This window comes from Crocodylus siamensis, chromosome 2, assembly GCF_052110815.1.
Source record: "Crocodylus siamensis isolate JL-2025a chromosome 2, ASM5211081v1, whole genome shotgun sequence".
NCBI classification, from domain to species: Eukaryota; Metazoa; Chordata; order Crocodylia; family Crocodylidae; genus Crocodylus; species Crocodylus siamensis.
The window spans coordinates 162994812-163018175 of record NC_143396.1 but is presented as its reverse complement, the minus strand read 5'-3'; the positions used below and the strand labels follow the sequence as shown (position 1 = coordinate 163018175).

At 44.9% G+C, this 23364-nt stretch overlaps 1 protein-coding gene across 5 annotated transcripts in view; it reads right to left on the bottom strand.

Annotated features, from left to right (window-relative positions):
• The window catches only part of WRN (WRN RecQ like helicase), a 171964-nt gene that overhangs the window by 60346 nt on the left and 88254 nt on the right, over nt 1-23364 (bottom strand). For all 5 annotated transcript variants that reach the window (XM_090031993.1, XM_090031989.1, XM_090031990.1 and 2 more), the window contains 3 exons: nt 21173-21255; nt 5455-5561; nt 2054-2241 (listed from right to left, as the gene is read on the bottom strand). In XM_090031993.1, coding sequence (XP_089888119.1) covers nt 2054-2241; nt 5455-5561; nt 21173-21255 — 378 coding nt within the window. The remainder of the gene's footprint in view (nt 1-2053; nt 2242-5454; nt 5562-21172; nt 21256-23364) is intronic.

Sequence of the window (23364 nt, the reverse complement as noted above, 5' to 3'; positions counted from 1 at the left end):
TGAGCATGCATGTGCAGTTTGCAGTGCCTCAAAGCAATCTGAGGTGCTGTAAACCACATGTGGTGCACAAGCACCTGTTTGCCACACTGCTAATTCGCAACACGGCAGTTTTTTTGACACTGGGAGATCCTGACGTAAAAAACCCAACCCATCGCTAAAATACAGCGCAGAGCACATGGCAGCCATGCACATCACCAGAAACAGAGCCTTCCTGGCCATAGCCGTTCTCTGGCTGCCAGCCAGGCTCCAAGTGGCTTGTTCGGTGCTGCTGCTGCCCCAGGAGGCACCCGGGACCCCAGATAAGGCTGCTGGGCCAGAACAGATACTGGCCCTAGCCTCCCCTATCCCACCCAGATCACTTTGTCACATGCTAGAGCACACATGCAGGGGCAGGCCTGGGGACAAATAGTAGTGGCACAATTATGAGCTGCTGCCATTTATCCCATGGGAAATGTGCATCACTGCATGTACATACTCATTAAAATGCACCGTATGGCCCTAGTATTTGTTTAGGGTTTCTTGAGCTTTGCAAGCTTAACAGAACCAACTGTAAGAATTGGTCAGGTGGAAAATGCTCTCTATTAAGGTATTTTCTACACAAGTTGTGTACATATCTCTGTTCTTCTCCATGGGAAAAACAGGCTGAGAGTTCTTCATAGTAGTTGATGTTGGGGTCTGATGTCTTGAGACAGACCATTCCACCTGATCTGTCAGTTCATTCTGTATATCAGTTCTGCCAGCTATGATTCTATTGAAGATAGATAAGTCTTTCTACATCCTTTAACATAGTGGTGTAGCTGTGTAAGAATTATTTGTTCTATTAAAAGATGCATGCAAAATTTTCTGCAACGTAGATATTCAGGAGTTTTGCTTATTAATTTTTTTCTATGAAAAATGAAAGCCTTGGTCTGTGCAGGGGAGTACGCAGGTTATAGTTCTGAGTTTCAAAGAAGTCAATGGGAAAGAGAGTCTTTCTGAAAATTTTATCCAAGTTTTTAACAGCCATGCTTGCAAGTAGGGGGTCTGGATTCATTCAAACTGGTACAGAGACGCATGTTAAATGTCACTGTGCTGATAAGACCCCCCAGGTGAATTCCACCTTGCCCTCTCCACAGAAATGATGGTTGTCCTCACCCCTTGGCCTCTACTAAGTTACATAAGAGGGGGATTTAAGTTCTTCTAAAAGTTAAGCACTGTGGCAGTTCTGTGTCTAGCCAGTGCTATTTTCTCTGCTGTGCTGTCATACCATTGGTCTTCTAGCAGAAAAGAGCTTTAATGTCACTTCTATTACAAAAGCCTCCCTATAACTTTAAATTTACATTTCAGTTGATAAACTTAAACTTATTTTTCATATACTATAGGTCAGAAAGTAATTTGCTATTCAGTTAATTATTATTTGTATCATAGAAAACCTAGAGATCCCAGCCAAGACCAAGGTCCCTACTCCTGGATACTGTATGAACACAGCAAGAGTTCATTCATCCCTGCCCTAACATTATTAATAAGACAAATCAAAGGCTAAGAGGAGATATAGAGGAAAAGAAGTTAAGTGGCCTATCCAAGGTCACACACAAAGTCAGTAACTGAGATGGGAAGAAAACCCAGTCTCCTAACTACGGGTATGTATACACATACCTTTTTGTCCCGTAATCTACTGGATATCTGCCACTTTGGAGCACACTGCATAATTGAGTCTGCTGCACACACGCTGATGTGAACTGCACTGCACCGCATGCAGTTGTATAAGTGGCGAAATGCGCATCAGCACACAGAAAATGGCAGCGGTGCGCTTTTCAACTAAAACATCTTCTATGTGTTTTAATTCAAAAACGCATCACTGCTATTTTCTCAGCACTAAACATTTCACCGCTTACACGACTGCAAGCGACACAGTACTGCACACTTTTCAAAGTGTTGGGCACTGCAGCACTAGCATGTGTAAAAATGCCCTACCATAAAGGTCCTTATCATTCTTGGCTTTATCCTGGACTTGGATAGCATCAGAGATAGAACAGCAGCAGCGCACAGTACAAATCAGTTAGTAAATTCTCACCTTTCCTTTTTAATGAGGAATTGTTTTAAATCCTGAAGGATACTGCCAGTCTTCCGTCCAACTTCCAAGTACAGATTAGGTCGGTCAAAACTAGTACATGTGACCTGAGGATTCCTTAGGCACAGACAGTCTACTATGTCTGCTCTAACTGAAGGACTTGCTGTAGCAGTTAAAGCAACAATAGGAACCTGAAATGAAAAGTAGAGATAAACAAGACAAATCAGGAATAAGAGAGGCCATTAATTCCTGCTTTGTAAGATTATTCTAAATCACAGATTCACAGAAGTTTAGGGCTGGAAGGGACCTTGTGAGATCATCAGGTACAGCCCCTCTGCTCTGGGCAGGAAAGACTGCTGGGGTCAAATAACCCTAGCAAGGTGTGTGCCTAGTCTCCTTTTGAAGATCTCCTGGGATGGTGCCTGTATCACCCCCACTGGGAGTCTATTCCGGGGTCTGGGCACATGAACCATGAAGTTTTTCCTTATATCCAGTCTGAAACCTTGTTCTAGGAGTTTATGACTTGGTCCTGGTTTTCCCCTGGGGCGCTTTGGTGAATAGTTGTTCACCTAGCCCCTGATGCTCTCCCCCAATACATCTGTAAGCTGTAACCCAATCCCTGCAAAGTCTTCTCTTTTCTAGGCTGAACAGTCTCATATATATGTCAGCCTTTCCTCGTAGGGCTTGCTCTTCAGGCCTTTAATCATACGAGTGGCTCTTCTCTGGACTCTCTCACGTTTCTCCACATGGTTCTTAAAGTGTGGCACCCAGAACTGGATGCAGTACTCTAGCTGTGACCTCACCAATGTCGAGTATCAACCAGGATGGGATTAGATATTAGATGATCTGTTTATCATTCCTGGAAAAACCTGATGCTTTGAAAAATACACACAATACTTAGCAACTCAGACCTGTCGTCTTGTCACAAGAGATCACTCAAAAAAGTCACCAAACAAACAGTTACCTGCCTAGTGAGGAGGAAGAGACAGAAGAGCACAAAATTATATTTCAAATATATACATTTTAATGTAATTGAATTATTACTTTTATTTCCATCTTCAACTTGATTACGCTCATTTTCAAATACAAGGGCCTAAAATTAGGTACCTGAGAACAAAGTCTCCACAGATATGTGCCAAAAGTTATATGTGCCCTAAATCCTATTTAGCTAAGGATGGGTGTTTTAAGAGTATCTCAATTATTAGAATTCAGTTAGGTTCTGTGGTCATTTGGATAGTTTTGAAATTCCCACCCTTCGGCATGTAACTTTCTGCATAGTAGGGGTAGACAGGATTGGGATGCAAAATGACCTTGATAAACTGGAAAAACGGTCTGAAGTAGACAGGGTGAAACTCAAGAGAGACAAATGAAAAAGCATTACGCTGAGAGAGGGACAATCAACTGCAAAATTTACAAAATGGTGAATGACCAACTAGTAGATCTAAAATTTAAACACAAAAAACCCTAAACTATGCATGTACTTATGCTGTAAAAACAGTGAAATACATACGTAAATAATAGAAATACACACTTTACATTTCATTATACTATCTTCAAGAAAACTTAGAGAAAATGAAAAAACCCCACAAAATGTAAATATAAGAATTTTCACTTTTTTATTAGTTACATGGAGAATTAAGTACTGTCCACAGAACATGCATGTCTATTTTAGGATATGCCTATATCATACTGTTTTATCTGCTTACAAAATAATATGTTTATGGATTAGATTTATAAGCCACCTTTCCCAAAAGCTCAGGGTGGCTTACGGTAAGAGAAAAATTTTAAAAAGCAGGTAAAATACTAATGAGGGATATAAAACAAAAAAAATCCCTGAACAATACCTTAAAATTAGCCTTGCTCGCTAAATGCCTGCTCAAACAGAAAGGTCTTGCAGTGATTCTTGAAGATGTCAATGCCTGCCAGAGCCAAGGCTTAAGGGGAAGGGAATTCTAAAGCTATCAGGGAGCCAGCTGCTCTCTGTTACTCCCTCCCGCTTGGAAAAAGGGGAGGTAGAGCAGTCTTGTGGGATTCATAGATTCACAGAAGTAGGGTTGGAAGGGATCTACAAGGTCCCTTCCGACCCTACTTCTATGAATCTGCAATACTAAGGGTCTCTTTCTGTTCCGCTACATTTGAATGTAAAGCAGGATGAATGTTATGTCTGCCAGAGCCCTTTGTGTCCAACACCAGTTAGAGGAAGTAATTATTCCAGGATCTACAGCAGAGTTGTGTACTCAGCTGGAGTACTGAGCCCAGCTTTGGGAACCACTCTTTAAGAAAAAGATGTGGAGAAATTGGAAAGTCCAAAGAAGATGCTGATACCACTAGCAGATTCATAGGATATCTCACCAAAAGGGTCAGGAGATCCCGATATTAAATCCGTCTTAGCCCTTTGGGGCCTATTAATTATAACTAGGGGTGTCTCACCTTACAGACGACTCAGAGGTGTGGAGACTACTTAACTACACTATCATGATCTTTGTGTTGCTAAGTGAGATCTGGCTCTGTGTCTTTGGCAATGGAAGCTCTGCCACTTTCTGAAGGCCTCACTGAACCCAAGCAAAAATGCTCCCTGTGTTTTCCCCACTCTGATCTTTGAGTGCTAATGCCAGACAGTGGAATTATGTCTGTTTCTAGGCCTTTTTGAGCTTCCAAGTTATCCCAGAGGGTCGGGAAATCTCAGACCTGGAGCTCCTCAGTCTTCTGGAGTCTCGTCCATCAGCTGTCTAGACTGAGAGGTCTCCAGGGGCTTGCCTCCCTCATGAAGACTCTGCTAGTTAAGGAGAGTTTGTTCTTTGCTTCCATGATGAGAGGCAAAAAATTACCTCAGTTTAATTCTAGCAGATCTTCCTTTAGATACTGAGACTGGCACATACACTTCCAACACCTAAGTGTGCATATTTGAAGAGGTACATGTTGTACCTGTGCTGTTCTAAGAAATACAGACAAACAAAACTCTCAAGTTGGAAGCGATATCTCTTATTAGATCAACTAAATAATAGAAAAAAACTTCTTTGCAAGCTTTTGGGTCCAAACACCCTTCTTCAGGAGGAGGAGAATTCAAAGACTGTAAAGGTTATCCCAAGCAAAAAAGAAACTTCATTTCTTCTCTACCTAGGAGAACTTTTACAATCTTTGAATTCTCCTAAGCCTGAAGAAGGGCACATATTTGAAAGCATTTTTTCTGTGCTGTAACAGTTTTAAAAAGCACCCACTCTAAAGAGACATCAATATATTTCAGGGTAGACATGGTATGGATTTCAAATTTCTCAGTATAAATGAAAAAAACAATGTCAGAAGAGGAAATCCTAAAGTTACGATGAACAAAAATTCAACTTTTAAAAGGTAACTAAAAACACCTTCCTCCCCTATTTAAAATAGGATACTTTATAAAACCTTACCAAAGGGAGAGTCTTCTTTAACAAACCCAAAGTCCTAAAGGAATTTCTGAAGTCATGACCCCACTCTGAAATGCAATGAGCTTCATCGACAGCTATGAGTGTGATACCTTGAAGGAAAAAAATCCACAGTACAAACTGAACAAAGAAATTATGTAACACATTTCGACAAAGACACAGAGGCTGCATCTACACATGCTGTTTACTGTGGAGTTGACTAATTAGTTCCACAGTAAAGTGTCACTGTCTACATGTGTATTAGGATGCAGTAAATTAACTAACTCCATCAAACTGCACATGTAGACAGTGATAGGGGCAGGCTGGGGCAACAAGAATACCGCAAAAGTGTGGGAGACTGCCTGCTGCCTAGCCCCGTAGTTTAGCACCCTTGTGTGCCAGTCAGCTCCTTCACCAACTGACACCACCCCACAGAACCTGAGGCTGACCCCCCAGGCCAGCCAGCTCGGGGCTGCACTGCCTTGACTCAGACTGCTGCAGTCCCAGATGCACATGCAGAAACTGCACCTGGGAGCAGTTTTCTCCAGCACTGTGCCAGAGTTTCTAATGTCGCCTTAATGGCACATGTGGATGTACCCAGAAAGTCCTAAAACAAAAAAATTTCAGTTTGCATATGTTAACATTTCACAGCAAGAAGTCTGAGAAAACTGAGGTCAAGTTCTGAGGTACTACAAACAGGAATCTCATGTAATTCTTGAATGACTTAATTTTTTCAAGTTTTTGAAAATGGTTATCACCAACACTGGGAGCCTATTTTCACACTGACTTTTTTTTTTTTTTTGGAAGAAACCAGAAGAGATTTTTCAAATCCGTCCTCTCTGCCTCAGCTCCACACTTTTCTTTACCAAGTCTTTGCCCTCAAGCTCATCTTTGATAGCATGTTTATAACTTCACCTCTTCCCACTCCTCCCACTTCTGGCAGGTATGGCACACTTACAGACTCCATGCAGGTAAACTAGACAGAAGACAGACTACAAAGATGGTCACTACTCCACCCCATAACCTATTCTTGTACAGTAAACATCACTCGTAATACAGTAAAAGCTGTGTTATCTGGTACTTTACCATCTGGAATACTCCATTAACCGTCATCTGCCATCTTACTTATCACTTGCCAATTGAAGTGGCAAAAGCAAAACTGGAAGTCCCACTGTGGCACTTCTGGTTTCCCTGCCGCAAACCAAGTCTCACTTCTTTCTCGTGGACTACGGCCCAGGGCAAAGCAGCCTGCGCAGGGCCCCCCTCTCTGTCCCCTGGCACACTGATGCTAGGGAGTGAAAGCCCTAGTGCACCAGCCAGGCTGGAGATAAGTGTAACTCCCAGGTAAACAACATATTTGATTAACTGGCACCCTCCATTCCTCATGGATGTCAGATAACAGAGCTTTTACTGTAAATACATTACAATTTAAACTATTGCTTTGTCTCCTCAACTGCCATTTACATGACGTGTACACAATTAGATGGTCTGCCTTGCAGGTCTCAAGCACCAACATACTGGATCAGAACAAAGGTCTGTATAACTTAATACAGTGATTCTCAAACTTTTTTTCGTGGGTCCCTTGCAAATTGCTGAGGGTCTCGGCAATAAACTTTTTTTTATTCTACAACTCAAAGCACTTAACTCATATTTTAATACCAATAGTCTTACAAGTACAGATATTCTTGACTGTTCCGCAACCTTTCTGCAGACCACCTGAATGGAGCTCATGGACCAGTGGTAGTCCATGGATCACAGTTTCAGAGCCTCTGGCTTAGTATCCTTTCTGACAGTGGCAAGTAATTTCATAGATTTCATAGACATCAGGGCTTAAGGGACCTCGGGAGATCATCGAGTCCAGCCCCCTGCCCAAAGGGCAGGAAGTTCAGCTGGGGTTATAGGATCCCAGCAAGATAAGCATCCAATTTACTCTTGAAGGTGTTCAATGTAGGTGCTTGAACCACCTCCGCTGGCAAACTGTTCCAGACCTTGGGGGCTCGGACAGTAAAGAAATTCTTCCTTCTGTCCAGCCTGAAACGGTCTTGCAGGAGTTTATGACCGTTCGACCTAGTCATCCCTTGGGGCGCTCTGGTGAACAAACGTTCCCCCAGATCCTGGTGGTCACCCCAATAAACTTATAGGTGGCCATCAGATCACCCCTGAGCCTGCGCTTTTCCAGGCTAAAGAGTCCCATGGCTCTCAGCCTATCATCATAAGATCTGTTTTCCTGACCTCTGATCATGCGCATGGCTCTCCTCTGGACTCTCTCAAGCTTCTCCACATCCTTTTTGAATTGTGGAGCCAAAAACTGGACACAGTACTCCAGCTGCGGCCTCACCAAGGCTGAGTAGAAGGGTAATGGATTTCTTAGATCAGGAGTGTCCAATATAAAGTGTGTAGGTTGGATCTGGCCCAGGAAGCTACTCTGTCCAACCTGCCAGGCTACTAGAAGGCCACTGGAAGTCAGGGGGTGTGGCATGCAATGGAATTTAGAGACCTTAGGCTCTGCTGCCCATGGCCATTGGCAGCGAGTCTGGCTCACCACCGAGGCCAGCCCGCAATTTTTTGGGGCCCCTGTGACAGGGGGCAACTCTCAAGGCCAGGTTTCATGCCAGCCCACCCACCTGTCTCCATGAGGCAGTCTGCCCAGTCTCACATGCCACAACTTTTCTGTTCCCATAAACTGGTGGTATAATGTGGGAAGCTGCCCATTCCCAGCCCCAATGCCTAGTTCCAAAATGGCTGCCCTCATCAGGCACCTGGTAGCTGCCTGCCTCTGCCCTTAAGGTGGCAGGCACCCGAAGGTGCACTGCCACAGCCCTCTGCAAGAAATAGTTTTGGGGCCCCTTGCCCTGAAGAAGCTACCAACAGTGGTGGGGGTGGGGTGGAAGGAGGGGGTGGCAAGTGATGTATGTGTGCAAAACTGTAAACCTTGCTATCTTAGTGTCAGTTGTACTTCTACATGTGTTCTTGTTTATCTTGACAGTCATAACTGTGGTTCTCAGACCCTCACCCTGCACCTGTAAATAGTTTTGTATATGGCAATATATTAGCTTGATCATGTATATAGTATTTTAGTAAATAGTACCTAGCTTGTTATTGTGGTCCTTTATAGTCAGCTAATTGTTGCTGAATAAATGGTTAAATTTGTTTCAGTTCAACCTAAATCCGAGTCATTCATTTATGCAAATTCATTCCAATCACCCCAGGGTGATGCTGTGGTAGATCAGCGAATTCATAGATTCGTAGATGTCAGGGCCGGAAGGGACCTCAACAGATCGAGTCCGACCCCCTGCCATGGCAGGGAAGAGTGCTGGGCTCAGATGACCCCAGCCAGATGCCTGTTTAGCCATTGCCTGAGGGAGACAACTCCACCCACCCCTTCAATTAGAGACTTTGATTTAATTAATTATGAAAGTCCTCGGATAACACACTGATGGCAGACCTCCGCTCCCAGACTCCATGCTGATACTTGACCACTACTACTGGCCTTTGAACCCAGTTATATTACTGGCCTTCACAATGCCCTGTGGTAATGAGTTCTATATATTTATTATATATGCGGAAAATAAATAAAAATACTTCCCTTTTTTCCTAATCCTGATGTTTCATAATTTCATTTTCTAGCCCATCTCTTGAATTATACAAAATAGTAGACAGGAGTTCCCTATTCACTTTCCCCACACTAGTCATAATTTTATAGACATTTCTCAACACCCACCTCCTCCCACGCCACTCCATATTCCTGATCATTTCTGGCCTCTCTCAGTAACTTTTCTAATTCTACTTTTTTTTTTGGTGGGGGAGGTGAGGAAGAGAAGGAAGGAACATTTAAGAGCCTTTTTGATTTGTGGTATTGTTACAAAGAAAAAGGATCAAACTGCCCTTTCAGATGAGAAGGACAAAGCTCTTCCTTGGGACTCCCCCATAGCCTTATTTGGTCTGAATCTCCTGAAAGGACCCCCTGCAGCCAGTGCTAGCATGTCTTCACAAGGGGTAAGCCTCAGACTTTGAGACCCTGGGTCTTCTCAGTCCCTGGGTTCCCTGCTGATTCGTACCAACCTCACCTCTGGGATCTCCTTCTTTTTGGTCAGCTGCCAGGAAGGAGGAAGCATTTTCTTCGTTTAAGGGGGAGGGGTCAGACTCCCAATGTCCCAAGCAGCACAAAAGGTACCACTTTAAAACAATATTTATTGTGCCATTCCAATTCCCTGTCCTCATTCAGACTTTTCTCTGTCCTCCCTAGGACCATTTCTTTTCTCCCTGTTCACCCTAGAACCTTCTCTCCTCTAGCTCCCTCAGAGCCTCCTCATTCTCCACAAGCCCAATCAGCTAAGCTTGCAACAAAACAGTTACAAAACTAAAGTCTTAATCTCGGGGATGACCAATACAATGAAACATTATATCATGGGGAACCAGTCAGGGGCCAGTGTCTGTGGTCTGACCTCAGGCCTAGACTACAATCTGCCCTTGGGATGAAAAGGGCATCTAGAGGTAAGCAGTGACCACAAGCTGATTGAGGTCAGGCTCCTGAGGAAAAAAAGGATGGAGAACAGCAGAGTAAGGACCCTGAACTTCAGAAAAGCAGACTTCAACTCAACTCACTTGGGGAACTCCTGGGCAGGATCCCCTGGGAGGCCAGGCAGATGCAGAGAGGGGTCCAAGAGAGCTGGCTGTACTTTAAAGAAGCCTTACTGAGGGTGCAGGAACAAACCATCCCAGTGTGCAGGAAGACTAGCAAGTATGGCAGAAGACCAACTTGGCTTAGCAGGGAACTCTTCAGTAAACTAAATCACAAAAAGGAAGCTTATAAGAAGTGGTAACTTGGACAAACAATTAGGGAAGAATATAAGAGCACTGCTCAGGCATGCAGGGATGAAGTCAGGAAGGTCAAAGCACAACTGGAGTTGGAGCTAGCAAGGGATGTAAAGGGTAACAAGAAGGATTTTTCTACAAGTCTGTCAGTAGCAAGAGGAGGATCAAGGAAAGTGTGGGTCCCTTACTGAAAGCGGGAGGCAACTTTGTGCCAGAGGATATAGAAAAGGCTGATGTGCTCAACACCTTTTTTTGCCCCAGTCTTTACAGGCAAGGTCAGCTCCCAGACTACTGCACTGGGCAACACAGTTTAGGGAATAAGTGAGCAATCCTCAATGCTGAAAGAACAGGTCAGGGATTACTTAGAAAAGCTGGACATGCGCAAGTCCATGGGGCCTGATGCAACTGCAAAGCTACTGGACATCATCTATGGCAAACAGGAGAGGTCCTAGATGACTGGAAAAGGGAAAACATAGTGCCCATATTTAAGAAAGGGAAGAAGGAAGATCCATGAACTACAGACCAGTCAACCTCACCTCAGTCTCTGGAAAAATTATGGAGCAGATCCTCAAGGAATCCATTTCTAAGTACTTGGAGGAGGAGGTGACTAGGAGCAGTCAGCATGGATTCACCAGGGGCAAGTCATGCCTGGACAACCTGATTGCCTTCTATGACAAGGTGACTAGCTCTGTGGCTGCAGGGAGATGGGTGCATGTGGTGTACCTTGATTTTAGCAAGGTTTTTGATAGTGTCCCACAGCATTCTCACAGGCAAGCTAAGAAAGTATGGGTTGGCTGAATGGACTGTAAAATGGATAGAAAATTGGCTGAAGCATTGGGCTCAGAGAGTAGTAATCAATTGTTCAATGTCTAGTTGGCAGCTAGCATCAAATGAAGCACCTCAGAGGTCGGTCCTGGGGCTAGTCTTGATCAACAACCTAGAAGATGGCATAGGGTGCACCCTGAGCAAGTCTGCAGATGATACCAAGCTGGGGGGGAGTAGAGATATGCTGGAGGGTAGGGCTAGGATTCAGAGTGACTTAGAGAAATTGGAGGATTGGGCAAAAGAGATCTCATGAGGTTCAGCAAGGACAAGTAGAAAGTCATGCACTTAAGACAGAACAATCCCATGTACTAGTACAGGCTGGGAGCTGACCAGCTGGGCAGCAGCTCTGCAGAAAAGGACCTGTGGGTTACAGTGGACAGTAAGCTGAATATGAGCCAGCAGTGTGCCCTTGTTGCCAAGGCTAACGGCATACTGGGCTGCATTGGTAGATGTGTTACCAGTAGGTCAAGGGGAGTGATAATTCCCCTCTATTCAGCACTCGTGAGGCCACATCTGGAGTACTGTGTTCAGTTTTCCCCCCTCCCCCCCATAGAAACAATGTGGATAAATTGGACAGGGTCCAGTGGAGGGAAACAAAAATGGTGAGGGGGCTGGGGGGACATGACTTATGAGGAAAGACCGAGGGAACTGGACTTATTTAGTCTAGAGAAGAGGAGACTGAGAGGGGATTTAATAGCAGCCTTCAACTACCTGAAGGGGAATTTGAAAGAGGATGGAGCTAGATTGTTCTCAGCGATGGCAGATGATAGAACATGGAGCAATGGCCTCAAGCTACAGCAAGCAAAGTTTAGATTAGATATTAGGAAGGATTTTCTCACTACGAGGGTAGTAAAACACTGGAACAGAGAGGTGGTGGAAGTTCCATCCTTGGAGGTTTTCAAAACCTGGCTAGACAAAGCCTTGGCTGGGATGATCTAGTTGGGGATGGTCCTGCTTTGAGCAGGGGGTTGAACTAGATGTGACCTCCTGAGGTCCCTTCCAACTCTAACTTTCTATGATTCTATGTCCTACATAAGGAAATATTTACAAGAATCATTTACAGTAAAGCTTGCCCACAATGAGCCTCCTAAAGTGTTCCCCACCAGAACTGCAGGCTAGAATCCAGGTCACTGAGCTTCCTCCATCACAGGTATACATTTACTCTGAACATGGTCTTTTTTATAAAGTGCTCATGCTACCTGTAGGCATTTCACCTTATTAGTTGTACATTGCAATTTCCTTATAACTAGGTTTTTTTTATGTAGTTCCCTTTTAAAGAGCTGTTACTGTTGTTTTGCTGGATTTTTCTTTTTACTCACTTCCTCCTGAAAGAATTTTGACTGTCATGACATTATAGTCAGTGATAGAGAGGCTTATCTGTAAGGACTTCAGCAAAAGGAGGCCCACCCAACTAGCAGAGAGGCAAGAGCTCTGCCCAGGGATGCTGGGTCTCTGACCCTGGTTGCTGCCCCTAGGGGCTAACATGCATCCTGTGCCTGCTCCCCTCCCCATAAATTCAAGCCACACATGCTGCTGTGCACCCTGGGACCTCCATACCTCCCCTTTCTAGTCCCAACCTGGTTGACCAGTAATAGCGATAACTAAAACATAAGCACACTGAAGAAATTTAAAACGGTGAGCCTACTGGCTGCATAACTAACTTGTCACCCTGGTCCTTTAACACCCTTTACTCAGAGGCTACATTGCAAGCAGCTCTTGCCCAATGTCTCCTACTGATCCACTTGGGTGTGAAGCTTTTTCCTTTTGTCTTGCAGTCCTCAGGGTGAACTGCTCCTAAGCAGCCACTCTGCCAATGTCTGTTTCAGGCAGAGCTCTTGCCTCTCTGCTAGCTGGATGGGCCTCCTTTTGCTCAAGTTCTGGGTTTTTAGACTCCCAAAGTCTGGCCTCTCTTCAGGCCAAGTGACTCTCCTCCACACCTGATAGTGCTGCTCCTCATGGTAGGTCATCAAGTTATAAGGGAACTTATAATTACAGGTGCAGCTTGTTCCCTAGACTTTGCCCCTATGGGCCAACTGCAGGCAAGCTGCCCCTGCAATAGTCACTCTCAGGCTGGGGAATCTCATTGCCTGATTTCCTGCAATGCTCTCACTCGGACTGTTCCCCTGACTAGACACAGGTGCTCCCCAATAGTGCTGGCTCACTTAACTCCATAGCAGCTTGTCTCTGCTGCCTCAAGCCCTCATTAACAACTAGATGCCCTTGGCTGAAAGTCCCTCCTGCAGCTAATTAACAAACAACTCTCCTTTCTCTCATACAATTGCCCTCACCAGGCTCAGTTTACTCTGGTTACCAGCTCTCTTATTCAAGCTGCTGTGGTTTAAGTGAAGGATGTATTCTTTATATAACAGGATCCTCTCGCTCTCTGTTACAGCATCATTGTTGTTCCTCCCAACAGAGCATGGCCAGGAGTTAGTCAGCCCAGCAGTATCCCCCATACTTTGCTTTCTACACTCTCACAACTACAAAATGACCTCTCTGCGACTTATTCCCAGCTCAACTACTGTGGTATGACAGGCCCTGAATGCAACTTCATTGCTTAGGCTGCTAACAGACATGGAAAAAAACAAACCAAAACTAAAACAGTGCTTTACTTACAGCTCAGCGCACCCCCACACCAAATACAGCACATGGTCATAAGAGGAACTGAATCATTTTGACCCTGCTCAGCAGCATCTGTATAGATTGCACACTTCAGCAGGGCTTTTTGGCACTTTTATCTAATAGCTCATTCGATAGCTGAAGCACGCAATCTATACAGATGCTGGGCAAGTTGGGTCAAAATGACACAGTTCCTCTTCCAATAAAGCACCATTTGTTTTTTTTCCCCCAATGTTTGTTAGCAGTCTTAAAAACTAGATACAAAAACACACCACTACCACCATTTCCTGGATTACAATCCTAGAAATGTGGCTTCTAAAAAGGCAATGCAAGACTTTCAAGCACCCACTCACTCATGACACATCCAGCATAGGATGTCTGGATTTCTACTCCTGCACCCCAGACAAAAACCCCCCAAGTAACTGGAGGTAAACAGAAGTTCATCAGATTTTGTGTCCACCAGCCATACGTTACAAATTGTGAAGTTGCTAGACACATAAACACTGATGCCAAGTGTTAAAAGATCAGCCCTCATTGGTAAGTTGTGCTGAGGTCTGCAATGAGGTGACCCTGAGTTTCAGTGCAAAGTTGGGAGGTGTGGGGAATATAAGAGATTCCACACACAAATCGCTCTGTGGATGGCCTTGTGGTCATCAGTGGGTGACAGGGCATACGGGAGAAGGGAGTCACTTACATATGTAGGTCATAGGCTGCTTAGAAGCCCCTGGCACGGATCTTTGAAAACTCCTGGCACTCTGGTGTAGTGCCCGAAGACTGGAAGAAGGCCAATGTGGTGCCGATCTTCAAGAAAGGGAGGAGAGTGGATCCCACTAACTACAGGCCCATTAGCCTGACTTCTATCCTGGGGAAGATCTTAGAAAAGTTTATTAAGGAGGCCATCCTTGAGGGACTGGCCCAGGCTAACATTCTAAGGGATAGCCAGCACGGGTTTGTTGCGGGTAGGTCTTGTTTGACCAATCTCATTTCCTTCTATGACCAGGTGACCTATCACCTGGAGAAGGGAGAAGAGATTGATGTCATATATCTTGACTTCAAAAAAGCTTTTGATCTGGTATCTCATGATCACCTCTTGGCCAAACTGGCCAGTTGTGGCCTTGGCTCCACCACGATCCGCTGGCTGGGAAATTGGCTCCGTGGTCGGACCCAGAGGGTTGTGATTGATGGCAGTCACTCATCGTGGTGCCCTGTGACCAGTGGGTTTCCTCAAGGCTCTGTCCTGGGACCCATACTGTTCAACATCTTCATTAACGATGTGGACATTGAAGTCAGTAGTGGACTGGCCAAGTTCGCTGATGACACCAAACTTTGGGGCAAAGCATCCACGCCAGAAGATAGGCGGGTGATCCAGGCTGACCTGGACAAGCTCAGCATATGGGCAGACGAGAACCTCATGGTGTTTAACACCGAAAAATGCAAGGTTCTCCACCTTGGGAGGAAAAACCTGCAGCTTCCTTATAGGCTCGGCAGTGCTACGTTGGATAGCACTGCAGAAGAAAGAGACTTGGGGGTCATCATTGACCACAAGATGAACATGAGCCTGCAATGCGATGCTGCGGCTAATAAAGCGACCAAAATGCTGGCTTGCATCCATAGGTGCTTCTCAAGCAAATCCCGGGACGTCATTCTCCCCTTGTATTCGGCCTTGGTGAGGCCGCAGCTGCAGTACTGCGTCCAGTTTTGGGCTCCACAATTCAAAAAGGATGTGGAGAAGCTTGAGAGTGTCCAGAGGAGAGCCACGCGCATGATCAGAGGTCAGGAAAACAGATCTTATGATGACAGGCTGAGAGACATGGGACTCTTTAGCCTGGAAAAGCGTAGGCTCAGGGGTGATCTGATGGCCACCTATAAAGTTTATCAAGGGTGACCACCAGGATCTGGGGGAACGTTTGTTCACCAGAGCGCCCCAAGGGATGACTAGCTCAAACAGTCACAAACTCCTGCAAGACCGTTTCAGGCTGGACAGAAGGAAGAATTTCTTTACTGTCCGAGCCCCCAAGCTCTGGAACAGTCTGCCAACGGAGGTGGTTCAAGCACCTACATTGAACACCTTCAAGAGTAAATTGGATGCTTATCTTGCTGGGATCCTAGGACCCCAGCTGACTTCCTGCCCTTTGGGCAGGGGGCTGGACTCGATGATCTCCCGAGGTCCCTTCCAGCCCTAATGTCTATGAAATATGTCAAAACCAACACCCTGAATTGTGCTCAGAAAGCTCCTAGGAGTCAATGCAGATACCAGAGAACTGGAGTTATATATGTATTTGGTAATCCAACTCCATCAGAAGGCATTCTGTACCAGCTGCAGCCTCCAAAAGATTTTGAAGGGCAGCCCCATCAGAACGCATTGCAGTAGTCCAGCCCTGAGATTGCTGAAAGATATGGACAGCAGCCAAATCTGACTCTGAGTCCCCCTCAACACATGCAGGTAAAGGCATAATGAGATCTAATGCATGATTCACACAAACATGCCTCCTGCCATGCCACATGTGCATGGCAGGAGGCACAACTGTTGGACTGTACATTAGATCCCATCGCACTTTATTGCTGGTGCAGGGGGGAGCCTGTAGCCAGCAGGAAGCAAACTCCCACAGCTGGGAGCCCCCTCAGCTGAGAGGCTCCCAGGTGCAGGGGCACCTCATGCACCCCAGCAGTGGGGAAACACAGCTAGGATGATCTCCCAGCCTCAGGTGTGTGTGAATCTCCTGTGGTGGGGAGATCACTGCTGTGACCATCTCCCTGCCCCAGGTGTTTCACGTACTCCCAGGGTGGGGAGACAGCAGCTGTGCCCTGCAGCTGCCAGGACACAGATGGGTCTTGGCACTGGGAAGCACGATGTAGAGTCCTAGCCTCTGCAGCTGTGGGACTCTTGGTCCCAGCAGCTGTGGGGTGGTGCCAGGACCCAGAGTCTACAGCTTGTGGGGATGAGATCCCCCAGCAGTTGTGGGTCTTGCAGCTTCAGCTGGGAAAGATGCACCCCTGTGGCTGGGAACCCACAGCTGACAGGACTCCCAGCCACATGAAAAACCCTGATATATGTGCAATCACAATGACTGGTTTGTATTGATTTCTACAATTGAATGAAGTTTCAAAGTGTGATGTATATCCTATACTCAGAATAGATGAAATGGTGGAAAGAATAGGCAACACAAAGTATCCCAGGCTTCACTCTTAGGAGATGGTATTTCTAACAAGGTGCATGACTCAGGGGTAGAAGAGTAGCTGCACAGGGTTAGATGGCAATTGCCTGCCTGCCTAGGAGTTCTGGGCGAGCTGATAGGGATGACTGGCTGGCCTTGGAGGAAGTTAGAAAACTCCCAGTGATGACACTGAGGAGGAAGGGAAGATGAGAAGGCAACACTGAAACAGTGCAGTGAGGCCCTTGCCCTGGATAAGAAAGGCAAGGGGGAGGGCTGTTTATGTTTTGTTATTATGTTTAGTTTGGGATAGGGAAAGATAATGGCTGACTCCTGAGCCTGGCTAAAGGCGTACCAACCCGCTACACAACAATTTTGAACAATCCATATGAAAAAGACAAGACATCTTCAAATCTTTCTGTATCTCTCTGAATTGATTCAGAGGGTTCCAATTCGATTTGGAGAGATTAAAGGGTCCTCTGATTCCATTCAGATTTGGAGATTTGGCCGCTGAATCGGGCTGAATCTCCACCAAATCAAATCAGGGACTGAAGCTTCACACAGCCCTACAAGCTACTGATGGCACTTTTTGGTATTCTTTTTCTTAGTGGTTTACTATACCCTGCTCTGAGAATTTCTCAGCCTCGTTTCTAAACACAAAGCATGTTCAGAGACCAGGGTTGTTATCTCTACTAACTAGTGTCAACAAATCCTGTTATCAGTGAGACAAATACACAGGCAGCAAATTTGTTTGCTTTGAGAGAGATAGCAAAAGATCAGCAACGAGAACCATGATAGGGGAAGAATTTCTGTAGGCATTTCAGTATCAGAGGAAGAATTCACATCTCTCAAACAGTACTTCAGAAGTTCCCAGTAGTATTTTCAAAAAAGTAAAACATGTTATTTACTTTAGCTGACTTTTCAGAGCATTATACTTGACGAATATGTACATTTTGAAATACAAATATTGCAGGGGGGCAAACTGGTTTTCTTACGACAATATTGGAGGGCATCAGTCGAAAAAAGAGGAAAATACTCTTGTAGATAGGACCAGCTTTCCAAATTATATTAAAGCAGTTCCTTGCAGCAAGGAAGCACCTCCAAGATACGAGACTCCCAATAGATAGGCAGAGGCTGGCCCTGTCACTCAAGAGGTAAATCATAAACATGAGGCTGCCCATGAAGGAATTGGTCAGGATTGTAAAGGTGGAAGGTAACATAGGTTGAACCAGTAGACTTCCAGGTCCTAGGGAAAAGAAAAATAAAGATGCTGGCCTTCAGAAAAGCAAACTAAAATACTCAGGGAACTGGTAGAGGGATCCTCTGGGAGGGGTCCTCTGGTAAGCATGGGGGTGGGAAAGGACTCCAGGAAAGCTAGTCATACCTTAAATAACCTGCAGTATGGGCACAATAGAAAGCTACCATGAAGAGAAGAAAGGACGGGGAGTTCAGCTGGAGACCAGCTGGGCTAAACAATGAATTCTTCTGTGAGTAGAAACTCAAAGGATCCTACAAAAAGTGGAATCTTAGCCACAGTACTAGGGAAGAGTTTCAGAGTATCACATTGGCATTCAGGGAGAAAATCAGGACAGCCAAGGCATAAACTGCAGCTAACAGGAGACATAAGACAATCAAGAGAAGGTAATGTCAGAAATAACACGAAGATCAAAGAAAATATAGGTCCCTTATTAAATGTAGAGTGCAGTCTGGTAACTGATCATGTTGAGAATGCTGACATATTTAATGCCTTTTTTCCTTTAGTCTTCCTGAATAAAGTCAGGTATAAGATGAATGCATTTGGCAGCAAGGAAGGGGAAGGAGATAAGCAGCTTAAAGAAGCTGGTTATTTTCAAGTTGGCAGGGCTGGATGGGATGCTTTCTAGATCACTCAAGGAATTGGTTGAGGAAATTGCAGTGCCACTTACTATTATGTTTTAGAACTCTTGGGGTTGGGTGAGGTCCTGGATGACTAGAAGAAGGCAAATGTAGTGTTTGTTCTTAACAGGAATGATGAGGATCCAGGGAATTACAGACCAGTGATACTGACACTGGCATCTGAAAAGATTTATGGAGCAGGTCATCAAGAAATGTATAACCATTTGAAGGAGACCAAGGTGATCAAGAAGAGCCAACATGCATTCACCAAGAACAGGTCATGCCTGACCCACCTAATTTCCTTCTATGACAGGGAACCAGGCTTCATGGATGAGGGGAGAGCAATGGATATTATATAACTTGACTTTAGGAAGGCTTTTGACACCGTCTCCCTTGACATTTTCAATAGTGAGCTACGGAAATACAGTCTAGATGAAAGTACTGTAAAGTGGCTTTGTAACCCGTTGCATTACTGTGCTCAAGGACTAGTCATCAAGGGTACTGACAGATGTGGGGGGGAACCTCCCCCCGCACTTTATTGGAAGCAGCAGCGCATTACTTTGACCAGACTCCACAGCATCTGTATAGATCAGGTGCTTCAGCGAGGCTTTTTGATGCTTTTATCTAAAGGTGATTGAATCATCAGCTATTAGATAAAATTGCAAAAAAAGTACCACTAAAGTGCCCAGTCTATACAGACATTGGGAAAGCCGGGTGCAACTAACATGATGCCTCTTCTGGGCATGTGCTGGATTCAGCACAGGAGTGCACCATGTTTAAAGTGCCATTGGGGGGAGGCACGCTCAGGGAGTGTTCCATGTCTGCAAGCAGCCCAAAAGCTCAGCATCTAGTTGTGAGGAAGCATTTGAATGGGGTTCTGCAGCGATCTGTCTCAAATCCAGTACTGTTTAATATCTTCAGAAATTCTTTGGAAGATGGGATTGAGTATACACTTTAGCAAATTTGCAGGTGATGCCAAACTGGGTAGAGTTAAAGGGAACCGAGATGATAGGATAGGATTAGGTTCAGAATGACCTTGATAAACTAAAGAATTGGTCCAATATTAATTGAATGAAATTCAATAAGGACAAATGAAAGTCCTGCACTTACAGTGGAGTAATTGCATGCACAAGCAGATTGAGGGATGACTGGCTAAACTTTAATACTGCAGAATAGGATACAGGGGTTATATAGCGCATCATAAGTTGAATATGAACTAACAGTGTGCTCTTGTTACAAAAATAGTTTACAGGGCTTCTAGCCCTACTTTTCTGTTTCTTGTAGTGTGGAAAAGCAGGTGGCATTTTATATTTGGTAGCTGGGAATCTCTGATTAGACTCTGGCATATTGTCAGTCACTTTGCAGGTCTGCCCCTGGAGACTCATGGAACCAGAAGAATTCCAGGACTCCGAGTGACATTCTCACCGATCATGACAGCTAATTTGCTGATGGCCTGGTTAATGTATGGAACAATACACTGACCTCTCATAGACACCTGTTCCCACTACTATAGCAGCACAGGTCCCTATGGCACATGGGGGTACTGAGACAGCTTAAGTGCAAGAGTAGGCAGCTGGTACGCAAGTAGCTCTTGACCCATGCTGAAGCTGATCAGTTGTTACAGATCTTTCTTAAAGGACTATAATGTGGCAGTGGCAGCTGCTAAGAAGCGGTTTTTTCCCCACTGCTGCCTGCATCTGCAAAGTGTGATCCAATGGAACTGTTCTAGGTGGTAAACAGTCTAGTTAACCTGACTTGTTTCTGTCCAGAAACTGAGTCTGTTTCAATCCACTTTGACTAGTTTGTCACCTATTTTGCAGACAAAATCGTGCATATCCAGCACAGCTTGAGGACCACTACTTTTGCTGCAGAGTAACAGTACTGAGCTGGGTAAGCACTTCTGGTCCACTTCCAGGTCTCCCAGGAAGTGTGCAGGGGGCCACCCTGGCACACCCCTCCTCCCCAACTCAGCGACTGGTGCCTTCTGGACCAGGGATGGGGATGGACATACAGGGTCCCCCCGCAGCCAATCACTGAGCTGGAGGGGTGCAGGGGGGGCCCCCTATGTGCTCCCTGGAGGACCTCTGGTCCACTTCCGGGTTCACTGCCAAGCACATGGAGGGCCCCCCCTGCACTCCTGTGGGACACTCCATGCACCCCAGCATTGCAGTGTTCACGAGCCGCGCTGGTACCTTGAGGCATGTAGAAAAAACATTTAAAGCTGTGTCTATGTCCGAATTGCTGATTCTCCCAGTCCGCATCTAATCTTCAGATTCGGATTCGGCCCAATTGAATCAGGGACAGTGATTCAAATCAATTAATCGAATCGCTGTCCCTGATTTGGACCGAATCCAAATCAAATAGGACCCACTTCGCACACCCCTAGTAGTTGTTTGAATAAAAAACAATGCAATTCCATGAACCTGAAGTTAACTTACCAATAGTTTGGTCAAGTTCCTGAAGCAACGATAAGTTTCCTGAACAAAACTCTGGAGTCATGTAGACAACTCTATAGTGGCCTCTAGAAAAATTGGGAATATACATTGTTATACGAACTGAGTTAAAAGCATGCAAGCATTAAGGAGTGCAAAAGGGGGGAGGGGAGCAACGTAAAGTTTTGGATGAGGAAAGAAAAGAACAGAGGAAGAGGATAGAGACAAGGAAGCATGACAGGGGAAAACTAGGAAAACTTCATGACAAACAAGAAAGAAGAAACGAATTTAAATAGATTTGAGAGTGAGACGACTCCATTAAGGTCATCTACCCTGACTTCCTATAAAGCACAGGTCATTAAATTTTACCCGGTGATCCCAAAAAAGTGGGAGTTGAGTTAGAGTGGAAGGGAAAACGGAATGATAAACAGAGGAGGGGTGGGGAGAAGCAATCAAAGAAAGGACTAGAAGTGACTGTTGTGTGTAGATTTTGCAATATAGAAGTAAGGCCATTTCTTTTACTTTTAACTTCAATACATAAAAGCGGACACAGCATGTACTAGACGAGTGAAAAGAGAAGTGCTGTGTAAGAGCTACTGATAAGATATAAAACTAGCTGAATCCGGTTAACAAAAAACCTTGAAAGAGGTACAAGAACTGTTTTTCTAATGAAGCAGACTACTTGGCAAGAGTATATAGAGCATGTAGTCACGAGGGTTAAATTTTGGTGTTCACACGCACAGTGCCACCTGATTAGCTAGAGTAGCAGTTTAGTTAGTAAATGATTGGGTATTTTCACAAGCACGAGCTAATACTAATGTACTAAGGCATAAAAGAAAATTCTAACAGGCGGGGTCTCTCCCCGGAGGCACCTCGCTGCAGCGAATAAACAATCCTGTATATCACTTTAGGTACTTGCTCTGCGTGATCATTGCCCCAGCCTAGAGTGAACTGCACACGGCTTACGAGCGTAATTCATTAACAGTGACCAACAAATCTAAGTTTACCTAACTCATTCTAATTTAAGACCCCCTTTTGTTATAATTTTGCCAAATTTTAATAATTAGAATAAAGGACTACTATGCTGTGTGTCTGCCTGAGGTGGAATTATGGGTTTTTTTATTTGGCAAAAGCTGTCTGAAACAGTTAATTTTTCCTGAGAACAAGGTTATGGTAAAATGTGTGTTTTTGCCCACGTTAAAATAATTCTTATAATATTTCTATTAAGTTGTAGCACCTCCAAGCTTCAGAGAAGGGACTGGAAGTTTGACAAGGGAAATTATTCTGGTGTCAAATAACTGGCTTTTCCCACACCCAAGAAAGACTCCCCAAATCTGGCCAAGTAAGCAGCTTTTAAAAATATCAGTTCCCATAGGAATCACAGTAGAGGTTGGAAGTTGATATCATTATTCTCTAGAGTCCATCTGCACCCAAGACACAGCCTTTGTGTGCCATCTGGATTGTACATGCACCACCCTAGAGGTACAAAGACTAAGAAGGTCTTCCCTCAAAACTGTTCCTTGTAGTTGCTATGCTTTCTGTGCTGTTGTCCTCCATCAGGACTGGGAAGGTGATGTCCTTCAGCTGCAGGAGGAAAACCTTGAAGATCAAAATAAATCATTTGTTTTCCTCTTCGTTCTCTTCACCTGGAGCCCATATATTAATGGAGCTTATCAGCAAAAGAAAGCTGGGTCTTCTGGTCATGGAACAGCCTTTACAAAGCTGTAAATGGAGGGACTCTTATTGCTCAATAGAGCCAGAGAGTCAAGCACAGAGCTATGGCCAGTACACATTTAGAGAGATTGCACAATCATGAGTTCACATCACAAATAGCTAAAGAGGAGTAAAACCAAGTTGTGCCAGTAACTGGAGTTTTTATTATATTAGACTTATTGTGCCAGGTCATGAAGATGGCTACGGTACCGACTTGGTGGAGGACCTTTTCCATCTCTTGAGATCCAGAGCCTGAACAAAGGCAAGGCCCTATAGATCCAGCAGGTTTCCTTGACTTGAAACAACTCTGCCATCAGCTTCTTCCCCCTACCCCAGCACCATCTTGGCTACCTGTACCAAGGGAAAAGCACTCAGCCAGCCTGCATACCCTACAGAGCCAACAGCTCTCCCTGGTGCCACCTTCTGATAAATAACATTTAAGGATGCTCCTTGGTGTTGCCCTTTGACAGGGACAGAGGATCTTT